At 47.6% G+C, this 12,946-nt stretch overlaps 1 protein-coding gene across 2 annotated transcripts in view; it reads left to right on the forward strand.

Moving 5' to 3' along the window:
• Window positions 1-12,946, forward strand: part of GRIK3 (glutamate ionotropic receptor kainate type subunit 3) — a 122,587-nt gene that overhangs the window by 94,776 nt on the left and 14,865 nt on the right. The window contains exons 10-11 of one of the 2 annotated variants that reach the window (XM_052811610.1): window positions 262-465; window positions 9,510-9,733. In XM_052811610.1, the coding sequence (XP_052667570.1) occupies window positions 262-465; window positions 9,510-9,733 (428 nt within the window). Of the gene's footprint in view, window positions 1-261; window positions 466-3,711; window positions 4,494-9,509; window positions 9,734-12,946 lie in introns of those variants that run through there. The other variant, XM_052811611.1, reaches the window with a different exon arrangement.

Below are 12,946 nucleotides of genomic sequence, written 5' to 3' on the forward strand. Positions count from 1 at the left end.
TTTTCTCCCTGAAATCCTACCAAATAGAAAACAGTTGGCTGCTCAGAAGAGACAAAATTAAATTTTGTGGGGTAAACAAGGTTGCTAATTAGCTGATGTGCTGTGCAAAGTTAATTTATTCCCAACATGTCACGGTGCCAGCCCTGCCTGAAGATCCTGCGCCTTGTGGCTCAGGTTGACCCGCAGGGATGGCCCTGCCTCCGGTGGGAGCTGGGCCCGCAGCTGACCCATAACGGGGACTTTTTGCCTTCCCATGTGCAGGAAGAGCCCTTTGTCATGTTCCGCAAGTCCGACACGGCCCTGTTCGGGAACGACCGCTTTGAGGGTTACTGCATCGACCTCCTAAAGGAGCTGGCCATCATCCTGGGCTTCACCTATGAGATCCGGCTGGTGGAGGACGGGAAATACGGGGCGCAGGATGAGAAGGGGCAGTGGAACGGCATGATCAAGGAGCTCATCGACCACGTGAGTGAGGCCCATCTGCGGCGCGGGCAGCTGGTGGCTGCGGAGGGGTGGCTGTGCCCGGGCTGTCCCTGAGGCTTTCTGCCTGGGGTGGGATGGGTGCCCACCGCTCACTGGCTCGGGGTACCCGCAGCGAGCTCCTAACGCAGAGCCTGGGCTCTGTGTTGCATGATCTGTCAGAAGAGTATCTCTTTACCTGACTCTTCCAAATATTCATTTGGAGTCTCTGAAAACGGACATTCTTGCAGCACAGCAATGGGCTCCGTGGCTTCAGCCGCAGACCCTCCCCGGCACGCAGGCTGGGCACGCAGGGAGGAGGGAAGAGGTTTCTCCGAGGCCCGGCTGCACACCGGCTCTCCTGAGCCGGCAGCATGGCTGCCCGGGCAGGAGCAGCGTGAGCCTGCTCTCATCCCCCGAGGACGCCGCTGCTCTGCCCCTGACAACTGTGGGCCAGGGCACAACACCGAGGTGGCTCAGGGACCCCAGACGTGTCCCAGACACAGCTCGGCTGAATCCAGATGATGTATCCAGACTGCAAGAGCAGGTGTGCAGGGGACAGTTTAATTTTTTTTTTTTTTTTTTATAAACGCAGCTTATTTTCTAAAATCTCCTGGGATGTGGAGCTCCCCCTGCAACAGAGCAGCTGTGCTTTTCCTTCCGCAGGCACTTCTAAAAGCCCATTAAACACTAGTGAAACTGTCGTGGCAGCTTTACTCTCACAGCCACCAAAAAGTCACCTAGTCTGAAACCTCAACTCACGGCCAGAGGTTGCTCAGTTTCCTAATTAGATATTTTGCCTCCAGCACGTCCTGCGATCCCAGAAGCCGAGTTAGGGAGGTGAGGAAGACTAGTAGTTTTATGAATCTCCGATTCCCAGAAAAAGTCTCTGGAAGAAAAGATCAGGACAAAATTAATCTATGATCTCCACTGCGCAGGCAGCAGTATAAGCAGTCCTAGAGCCGTAACACAGCTCTCTTCTCCTGAATACCCTGCTCAAGTGGTGCAGCCCTTGGACCACCTCTCAAGTTCCTGGCTACATTTTGAAAACATTGCCTAAGCAGAAAAGAGACAAAAATAATCCCACGTACGTAGCAGCTGTGATGCTCTCACAGTTCATGTGAGAAGAATGTATTTGCTGGGTGAGTCACTTCAGTAAATGAGCTTCGCTGTGAACAGATAACAGAGCATTGTCTGGCGGTGAGACTGCGGAGCTGGGGCTCAGGGATCTAGGTTGTGTTTCCGGATTTGGCTTGTCTGCCCTAAATGACATTGGACAAGTTGCTTCTGTGCAATACTTCCTCCATCTGTAAAATGCAGATGATAACGATTACGTCCCTTATAGGGACAAAGTGATGCTTAATCAGTTTGTGAAGAGCGCTGGAGTCCTTAGATGGCTCACCCTGGAGAAGCGGGAAGTGCAGCAAGGGCATGCAAGGACAGCCCTTGGAGGAACAGGATGCTGTGTCTCACAGGGGAATATGCCACAGGCTGTGCAAACCTACCTTTGCATTTCGGCTTCCAGAAAACTCCATACAGCTCAAAATACAGATTTTATAGTCTCTTACGCAACACCCTTGCTAAGTTAGACAAGTGACAGCGTCCCAGCAGAAGAGATTGGTGCTTTGCCGTTCCGAGTGATGTGTGTGACATAGATATGAACAGACGCAGAGCACAGGCTGCGATCCTCAGCAGCGCGCTCAGGGACACAGCCTCCTGTGGTCCCGCACCCACTGCCGGGAGCAGAGTCTGTGGCTCTCACCATGGAGTATCTGTAGTGCGGGGTTCTGAAGAAGTAAATCACTCCAAAGCAGGAAAAAAGATATAGGGAATAGAAGCCAGACCATCATTTAGTCCGAGCCATATCACTTCCAATGTCCTGCAAGATGATGTAGGGCTCTCAGGAGGCTTTCAGCCATTCCCAAAGCTGTGGTCAGCTAAAAGAGACAGACTGAGAAGAAGGTATGGGGAACAACCTCATTAAGTAACATGAAATTCATAGTCAGCCTGCATTAAAGTATTTCTTGGCTAACTATTTCAAAAGCAAATTAACATACAGCAACAGGAAAGGACTAAATCCCCTCTTCTTGCAAGTTTTACTGTAGCATTAAGTTTGAACTCTGCTTTCTAACAGGTGTGGTTGGGTGCATGCCTTGGAGTGATTTATAACCCTTGCCCAAACTCCATATGAAGCCATTATTTTCTTTATCTGCATGTCATTGCTTTTTATAGCAGTGTTTATGTAAAGCATTAAAAAGTGAAACTGCAGCCAGATGGGGCCCTTCCTCAGCAGCAAAGCATCTTCAAATCGTGTGGGGAAAGGAACAACTGATTGGCACTTTGCAATGGGAAAGTTCAAACTTATTTCACACCTAGTAGGAAAAGTGTTGGAGACAGCATTCAAACAAAGTTGTAGTGATGAAAACAGGGCTGCCCACACTGTGAGTTTGATATCTGGGTTGGCTTTCCTCCATATTCAGTGTCTCCTTCTCATAAAAGAATTGGGATCATTCAGGTGGGAGCATAAAGCAGGTAGGATTTTGTGAGGTCCAAACACCCAGGCCAGGATTAACTCTATGCAGAAAGTCTGTGTATTGCTGAAGACCCCCTTAACTCATCTGCATCTGAGACTGAGCCCCCCAAGACTGCTGTGATGCACCAGCTCTGGTGGGCTGAGCTGATGTGCAGGCTGGATTGAATGTCCCATGCATAGGAGAGAGTGCTCCTGAGGTGAAATAAGAGGCTAAAATGGTGATTGTTATCACTCGGAAGGTCTGAGAGCTATGGGAGTGGGAGATGCTGTGTGCCAGGAATAGCCTGATCCAAGGCTGAAATTCGGTGAAAAGGAGATGGGAAAAGCAGGGGGCAGCCAGCCCATCGCTCAGGATGGCCTTCTGCTGGGCTGGGAAACACAGCCAGAGAGGAGCCGGGCGTAGGCAGCAGGCAGGGTAGCCCAGGTAGGTATATAATTATAGTGTTTCGGGGATGATGGTGCCTACCACGCAAAGGTGTAAATCACGGCGCACGTGACAGAGGATAGGCTGTTTACGCGGTGAGCTCTCATGGCTTGTTTTGGAGTCTTGCATCACACTCCTTCCCCTGTCCTCTCTGATCCAGGCATGCCTGGCCACAGGCAGTAATGCCTTAGGCTGTGATCCTTTGTAAAATTGCTTTGTTTCTAGTCTGGCCTTAAGCATAAACAGGAAAAGCAACAGCAGTCAGAGCAGCTCGCAGCATGACTCTGTCTTCCAGGTCCCCAGTAGCAGATCTGGAGAAGACGGCCTCGCGCCGTTAGATGCGAAAAGCCCTGCCCTGCTGCCTTTCATCTGCTGCTCATCCTTCATCACAAAAAAAAAATCCCTGATTTGGGGGAGTTCAGTTCATTCCCTGGAGAACTAGACTCTTTACTCACTGCAGTTGTTTATTGTCACTCTCCCTGGCCACTCCCGCAGAGGAGTCTCAATCAGATGGGCCGTGAAAGCTGAACTCGCTTGCAACACTGGCATTAGGGGAGGTTTGGGGCACCCAGGTGATACAGAGAGGCTCCTGTGCCCTGCGCATCCATAATAAGTGAGGAACCTGGCAACTGTCAGATCTCATCCTTTCATCACTAGTGAACTGTTATTGATGTTTATTCATAGAAATTATTATTGATACAGGAAAAACTACACTGTGCATTGTGGCCCATCCATTCTGATTTATAAATTCTAGTTGTCTGGCAAAATAACGCCTGCAAATCTTCCCTATTGTTTGTGGGCAGAATCACATAAAACCAGCAGAATGAGTTGTTCTGGACATTTTGCACAAACTTGTTCACAAATAAAACTTGTCTTCTACTGAGACAGTGCATATCAAATTTCCATTCAATCTGAAACTTCATGTGGGAATAAAAAAGGTATGAAAAATAATAGGGTTTCTAATGGAAATCCCTGCCAATGGTAACCATAGAGAAGATGTAATATCTATCCTTAGGGACGACTTATGACAGTTGATTTAACGCTTTCACAATAAATGGGCATTTATTGACAGTAAATTCTGGCAGAAATACATATTGCACCACATTGCCACATTCCCATTAATGTCTCTGCACTGGTGGATGTTTATTTCAAGTGTCGTTGACTGGGGATTCATTTGGAAGCCACCGGGCCAGGAATAGGGGAAAAAAATTTAATTGGATGAAGTGTCTTCTATTTCTTGTTTAGACACTGTAGGAACTCAGCATTAGGGAGGAGAAGGAAATAAGCCAAAACACCTGGTTGCACTTTCTCCTTTTGTGCTCAGCATCGTTAATTGGGTGAATTCGTATTTATCATATTCAGTGATCCAGGTGGTTGAAGCACACTGAAGTGTACATTGCGAGCCCCGAGTTCTCTGCTTGCTTCTGCAGTTCTCTCTGGACCTGCCTTTCCCTCCCCTGGCTTGCTCACCTGCCAGTAATTCATAGGATAGGCCTTGTCTCTAAAAATATGGCCATTCTCACCAGGATCCTACAGCCTTTGCCATCCCCGCGGTAGAATTAATGGCAGTTCCCTCTCTGAAGAGCTTCCTTAAAGAAAAGATTACAGGAGGCCCAACAGGGCTTCACGGTCCTCATTTCTCCTCTTCGGCTTACAGCTAGGTTTTCCCCGCTGACGTCTGTTCTTAATTCACCACTGATATTAAATAAATTCATTGACAAAAATTATGTCTAAATTAGGTCTGAAATTGTAAGAGCAGCCATTAAGAGCTGTAGTCAGACAATTAACGCTGACCCCCTGCGCACGGTGCGGGCCGAGGCACGTCTGGGATGCTGCCGGGCACGACCTCGCTCTCCTCGAGCATCACTTCTCACGCCGAGTGTTTTCCTATCCCTGGCCAGCAAGAGGGGAGGGATGCGGGCACAGGGCTCTCGGCAGAGCGCTCCGACGCCTGCTGAAGCAGGAGCCCCTCTGCCTCCAAGCCTCGGGGGCTGCAAGAGAGACCGGCTGCCTCGGCTGTGCCTTGTCGTCCCCCCGTGCTCCAGGATGTCTGTGCCCAAGGACACCCGGGCGCTGGCTCCGCTGCAGGGGAAGATGCAGAAAGATGCAGGAGCGAGGCCAGCGTGCAGCAGACCCATGGGGGGACAGGGTGCAGGAGCACGGCACAGCAGCCGAGCAAGCAAAGCAGGGATGGGGGCAGAGATGGGACCAGAAGCAGGGCGGAGGGAGCAGAAAAGCGCTGCAGCCCCAGTGCTGGCAGTGGTGGTAGCAAAAGAGACGGAGGGATGAAAGTGTCGATGCTGCCAGACAGACACCTGAATAACAATTAAATAAGTAAAATATGCACTATTTACCTGTCTCTCAGGCAACACACACATAATTAGTTTATGTAAATACCTAACTCAGATTGGCAAAATAAGCACAGAAGCAGCTTATTTTCTTGAATAAATATTTATCTTGGTGCTTATGCTATTTGTGGGCTCTGCTGTCACTGGCCATCACACACAGCTTTCCGCCGGCGGAGGTCGGATGCTGCAGGATTTCCACAGTGACCGTGGCTGTGCAAGAGCTGTTCTGACCCACAGGCCACATTCCCATGATAACTGAGAACTTGAAGATAAGACTTAGCATTTTCTGATAAAAGCCAAATATCTCTGCAGAGAATACGATCCTCCATCCACTGAACGCTTGGTGAACTCACATCAGTTCCACCCAAGTAAAAATGCCGTAACACTGGGTGAATAAGGAGGTCCAAATCCTTCAAGGTGTGTTAGAGAAGTGTCTGCATTTGGTGTGCAGCTGCCTTGGCAAAATTCATCTTTTTGGCCTCAATTCAGCAGAACACTTAAGAACATACATAAGACTTGGAAGGCGTGCAAGCTCCAGTAAAACAGAAGAGTGTGCTTAAGTGGTTTTGCTGGACAAGGGCCTTTCAGCTACTGGCACTTGCTATAATTCCTCATTTTTAATAAAACCCATCTTACTGTGCAACAGCATAAAAGTTGGGGCTGAGTGAAGGAAGCAGTCAGGGCCTGATAATTGACTTCCCGGTTTGTAATGTCAGAGCACGACAAATGAAAGCTTCACCCTTGGTAGGTTTTGATTTAGACTCTCTCAGTCAGCAAACCCTTAATTAGAGGCCACCTTCAGAAAAATCTGCATTGATAAAAAGGATATCGAAGTACAGCCCCGCACTGCCTTTAATAGCTCAGGACACCACACCAGACTGGGCTCCCTAATACATGCTCCATTCTGCCTGTGTGTGACATTTACTGCCAAGGACGTGGGGCTGTGATCAAATCACAGGAGCTGCTAAAATGACACAGTAAAATTTTATTTCTGCACTAAAAGCATTTTGATCCTTGGGCATCCATGCAGATTTCTCTCCATTTTCTGTGGTAAAGCATAAACTGCTAGCTGTTATTTAGCTTGCTATATCATTTTGACAAATTTGGCTTAGGCTCTTTCAGACAGGCAGTTGCTAGTGAGCACTGACCACAGAACTGCTCATTTGTTTCCTCCTTCAGAAAAATCCGTAGCCAAATCCTTCAATATCTCCTTCGGTTTTCCCTGTTGAGTCAGGACACCCACACAGAAGTGATGGAGGAGGTAAAGTGCTGCATTTCTTTTGCCACTTCTGCCTTGTGACTTTGGAGACCAGTAAGCCAAAATTCTCAAGTATGCTGTAATGTGGGGAGAGCAGCCAAGCTACAAACCTGCCAGGCATCCTCCACCAGGACAGTACCAAGGATGTAGACTCTGCTCCTCAGATGCAGAAGTTCACCATCTCAAGCTGGGCAGCCAGCATTGCCGGTCCACTTTTAAAAACCACTGTCCTTCAGTTTTCATCAATGTCACCATAGCCACAGCTGGCACAAAAGGGCTCATTGGGAAAATATGGTTTCCATTTTCTCTAAGTTTTGACAAACGCCAGTAATTGAAACGAACACTTTCTGTATCAAGCTGATTTAAAAATATATTTCCATTTGGAAAGTGAGAAGGAAAGGGAACCAACCAGGGCTCAGCTGAAGAACCATGTTAGAAAAAAAACCCCATCATTTTTACCCTTGTTACAGAATTCCTGAAACTCTTCTGTTCAGGACCTCTAAAGCTATGTTCTTTGGAGAGGAGACATCTTTCATACAGACACACACACGTATGTAATGGCTAAAAGCTTATGCAGAAACTCTTCTTATAGAAAAAGGCCCAGATTCCTGTGTTTAAAAATATTCCACTGACTTTCATCACAGATTTGCAAGGTCAAACGAGATTATTAGTCTGACTTTCCTCCACAACTCAGGCGAGAGATTTTCACCAATTTCTACAATGAACCCATAGTTTCTCTTGGAGTAAAGCATGTTCTAGCAAGACAGCTAATATTGATTTAAAGTTTGCAAGTAATGGCAAATCCACTACATCCTAGGTAATTATCACTCATGGTTAATTTAGAATTTTAATCTTCAGAACCAGATGTTAAATAAATCTTGCACGGGTATGCTAGGCGCCTGGCACGGGGGGAGGTACTGCTCAACTTCAGAAATGTAATTTATGTGCCTGCATTTCCTCTGAAGTCAATGATACCAAAAGAGTGATTTGCAAACCCCAAGCAAGGCAGCTGACATTGAGGTAGCCTTGGATGTATTTACTTAAGGTTTGTTTAAGAACCTGAATGAATGTTTAGTGAGAGGAATAAACACAGCTCTCAGCCAACGGGTTGTATGTAGTTGGTCACTGAATCTAGCATAGAAATTATTCAATAACAGAAATAATAGAAAGAAACACAATTCATACAAGAAGTCAGGATGAAAATATGCTTAGCTGAAATTCCTCGTGCAGCTCAGACAGTTCCAGCATGACTGGCTGTGAAGTCCACCATTAATTAGCAGAAACGTTTCCTCAGTGGGACTTGCAGCCATACGCAGGGAAGAAGATGTAAGGGGAACTGTGTGAGGTTTTGCTCACGCCCACCAGCCGGGGAAGCTTGCGAGCATTCCCAAACAGCAGCGCTCCTGCCCTATGCCACAGCTTCCTTAGAATGAGCCTTTCAAGTTGCATCGTGAAGGCAACTGAGGGGAAAGAAATTGAACCTTTTACCTCATGCTGCTACAATATTACTTCCTGCAACTTCATTCTGGAGTGGCCTCCCTCTGCGACTTTCTATTCTTGCAGCAACATTGAAAGGAAGGCCAACAAAAACAAATCATCTCTGCAAACGGTGGGATTTGCACACAGCAAACACTCTGTTGTAAAGAGTTCTGCGGCAAGAAGCGAGCACAGCAAGGATCACAGACATTTTATACCATTGTAAAATACAATTTTTCTGACCATTTTAGAAGAGCCTATCAAAATGAGCCCATAGCATCTGGGCAAAAGCTGCAGAAACAGTAACATGTCTCTGTTGTCTGCACGGTATTTCGCCAGCTCACATCAACCAAAAATCTATACAATGAAAGTCATAGAGTACAATTAGGAAACAGCAGACCACTTTTGCTCTCCAGCCCACTGATTTAAATCTGGAACAACTTTCTTAAAGATGGTAAACACATCCACAACAGCACCTCCAGAATCTCGCCTAGCGTGTTTTGGAGACCCTGCATCTGTGTTGGGGTTTTGTTTAGATGATAAGAAGTGTTCATAATAACTGGACCATATTATATCAGGTGTTCTTGTTTCTGATGCACACAGACCAGTCCCTGGTCCCTCTACCTGGAGGGCTTTGGAGAAGAGCTAGTGAGCTGAGCACTGCCCAAACACCGTTCACGGGCAAGGCGGTGCAGCTCTGACGACAGCTTTGCGTTCGCCTGTACAGCAAGATGCAGGTCTGAAGGGAAGCAGTTACATCCAGGCACAGAGGGCCCTGCCTGTGCCAGGAAGGGGGCAGGAGGTCCAGCCTGGCTCTGGCAGAGGCACAGAGCAGACGTACCCCATGTGCGAAGGGAGGGGGGAACCCCAGGGCTGTGCTTTGGGGGGGGGGGTTGGCCCATTACTGCAGTGTGACTGCTGTGGGTGTCCCTGAGGGGATGGAGCGGCCTCGGTTTCTAACGCCTTCTTTTTGTCTCCCTCGGTGCCTCCCTCCCTCGGCGCTGCACGCAGAAAGCCGATCTGGCCGTCGCTCCTCTCACCATCACCCACGTTCGGGAGAAAGCGATAGACTTCTCCAAGCCCTTCATGACCCTGGGGGTCAGCATCTTGTATCGGAAGCCCAACGGGACCAACCCCAGCGTGTTCTCCTTCCTCAACCCCCTGTCTCCTGACATTTGGATGTACATCCTCCTCGCCTACCTGGGGGTCAGCTGCGTGCTGTTTGTCATAGCCAGGTAAGGGGACGCCGGTGCCACCCCACCCGACTGCCATCACGCCACATTACTGCTGCCGTGTGACAAGACACCCTGCCCACGCTCAGATCTGTATTGCTGCCGGGTGTGTCGCAGGGATCCAACCACCCAGTGGGAGCCGCAGCATTAAACCCGTGTCATTAATGAAATTACTTTTGGTCCATTACCCAAAGGCAGGCTGGTCTCTTGGCGTGGGGCTGCTCCCAACTGCCAGACTCCTGCGCCCTGTTCTCTTTTGGGCCTGTATCTCAGAGTGGTTGTAGAGGTAATGCAAACCCCATAGTGAAAATCAAAGAGTTATCCACAGGGGAAATTTGTTTCCTTCTTCGCTAGCTAGAGTCTGCATTATATCCTTTGTACTGCTTTACCATACTAAATGTGCTTGTGTTTGTTTGCTTTATTAACATAAACCTGTAAGCCTCTTCTGCCATATCAGGGCAGGCAGTTCCACAGATTTAATAGACTTCCAGCACAAAAGAATTTTTAAATGCACTTTTATGACTTTAGAAATTTTGTTGCCTTTCCATTTCATTAGCACCTCCCTGGTATAACGAAGGGTAATCTTCCTGCTCTGTATCATTCACTATTCATGCTCCTGTTAGGTCACTTCTCACCCACCTTCTCCAGGAAGAAGCCCAGCCTCTCCGCTGTGTCCTGGACCATTTTCAGTTCCTGTCTCTGAACTCTCCACCAGCAAAGCTCCCACAAACCCCTCCCTATATCAAAAGAATGGAGAACCCGTTGCTACGGATGAGACAATGTGTCTGTTTATAAAATTAATATGCATCTAATTAGCATGTTTAAAACCTCTATATTTAAAAGCAGCAGAATTTGCATATATTTGCATGTGTTATTAATTTCACAGAGTCTTTGATGAGACGCACAGTCCAGGGCTGTTCTCAATACATGATTCCACCTTTTCAAACCAAAACAAAGCACTTGCCTCCCTCCTGCCAGGCAGCCACCCTCCCTGGCCACACACAGACCTTGCTGGATGTTTAAATATTTTGTGTAAACACCATGCCCGGGGAAGAAGCACAATCTGCAATTAGACATTCATTTTTTATTTCTTCCAGTTCAAGCTATGCCAGTGGTGCCTTCAGAAACCTCCCTGCTAACCCCACACCTTGGACTGGGGCTCTGTGCAGACCCCCTTCCCCCAAGGGCTGCTGTGCTGTACTTTCCTCAGAGCATCCTTCAGAAACCAGCTTCTATCTGATCCACTGACATCAATCAGACAGTCAAAGTAAAGATTAAATATGAAACTGTAGCAACCAGAATCCATTAACCCTCCTGTTACAACAAATCTGCAATTTTCAACATCCCTCAGGTCCATGGAGGCACTTAGAGATGATTTCTTGAGTTTACTATGTAATATCCTAATTACACATAACAGCAGTTGTCAAAGTAAACTTGGCTTAGCAGACAGCATTAGTGCTCCAAACCATCTGGGATGGCGAAGCAGCTACACAGTCTGATCCTTCCTCTGCAGAGGTGCAGAGCTGGAGAGGTTGCACTTCACTCTTAGAGGACACAGAAGTCCCTCCATGTTCAAGATTTTAACTGCAATCGTTCTCCTCCCTAGTCTTTGTAATGCATCTCAACCAAATGCCCATGCACCGGGTTTCCAGGCACTTTCCTGAGATCCCACAGAAGCTGTCTGAGCACGGACGTCTTTGCAGGCTGTTTGCACAGTGCCTGCTGGAAGCGCAGGCCTGGGCTCTTATAGCACTGCAGTACAAGCAGCAACTCATAAAAACCACCTAACAGTTCACTTCAGCAAGAAGGTGGTGTAACGCACAGAAATAGTAGCACTTGTTATTACTACACTATTTTATAAGAGGACAAGAGTCACGTTGCCATTAACACATCACTCCACCTTCCTGCCAGCTCTGCCCTGCAGACCCCCCCGGCCAGAGGCAGGCAGCGGCCGGGGCCACACACAGCGCGGGACAGTTCGGCAAAACACTGCTGCCGGCTTCGTCCTGCCCAGCTGAGGCCCCTGGGAAGGCTGTCGGGGACTCCAGCGGGGCAGGATTAGGTCCTCAGCGGTTTTGCTTTGTGTCAGAGAGAGAAGAACCAGATGCTCTCAGCAGGAAAAGATGCTCATCTGGGAAAATGAACCCAAGGTAATTATGAAAAGGAAAAATATTGTGATGACTGATAGAACTCCTTCACTTTATGTCTCTGTTAGCCATGCAGAACATAGCTAGATGGGCTCTGCTGCCATAACGTCTTTGGCTTTAATGCCATAAAGTATTAGACTACTTGTGCAGCTTGGAATGACAATTCAAATACAATTTACGTTTATGAGCTTATTTTTCCCAACTCCTATGATGGCCAGGTACCCAACCAGGTACCAGCCCGATAACCCCCCCTGCCCTGCCCGGTGCTTGGAGGGCTCTCGCTGCCCAGAGAGGTGTGGGCCTCAGCTAACTCAGACCCCGGCATGTGCCCAAACACACGGCAGTCACACTCAGGAACCGAGTGCCTGTTTTGACATCCCTCTGGTGACCGCCCTGGCACAATGAATGCAAGAGGGTCCGAACCACTTGCTGTGCTGGGCTTTGTGGTTGGCATTGAGGGATGAAAACCTGAAGAACTGTGGTTTAGTGTCTGTTTCGGTTCTGAAATGAGCCTCATAATCTCTCTGCATCATAGCAGTTATGATGTAATACAACAGTTTTTCCCTATCAGGCTATTCTTTGGCTGAAATTGAATCTATAATATATTGCAATTACAGTTTCTTTTTCACATGTTTTGCTCCTGACATTTCTTCTGTCTTCCTATTCTCTTTCAAAGAGCAGCAAGTATTCGTTGTAATTAAGGTTCTGCAGGAATGATCTTTTAACACATAGAGATGGAAAGCAAGAGTTTTCATGGGGAAAATATTTACTGCATTCAGAAGTAATGGAAACAATATCTGCTTTTGACCCCAGCAAGGCCTCTAAAATTCAATTCTCAGGAGAAAACCACAGTCAAAATAGCAAAGCCTTAATTCAGAGACATGAGTCTCCTGAACTAGGCACCAGAGTCCTCTGCTGATGCTATAATCATAGGTCAATGCCACTTAAAACCAACTTAGGGACTATTTAGAGGCAGGCAAAGGATGTATTTGATCCATCTCCCCTTTTAATCAGTCTTTCTTAGTTATTGATGGAGCCTCTGTTCCTAACTACCCCAGCCCCCAAAGAG

This window comes from Harpia harpyja, chromosome 16 (assembly GCF_026419915.1).
Source record: "Harpia harpyja isolate bHarHar1 chromosome 16, bHarHar1 primary haplotype, whole genome shotgun sequence".
Taxonomy (NCBI): domain Eukaryota; kingdom Metazoa; phylum Chordata; class Aves; order Accipitriformes; family Accipitridae; genus Harpia; species Harpia harpyja.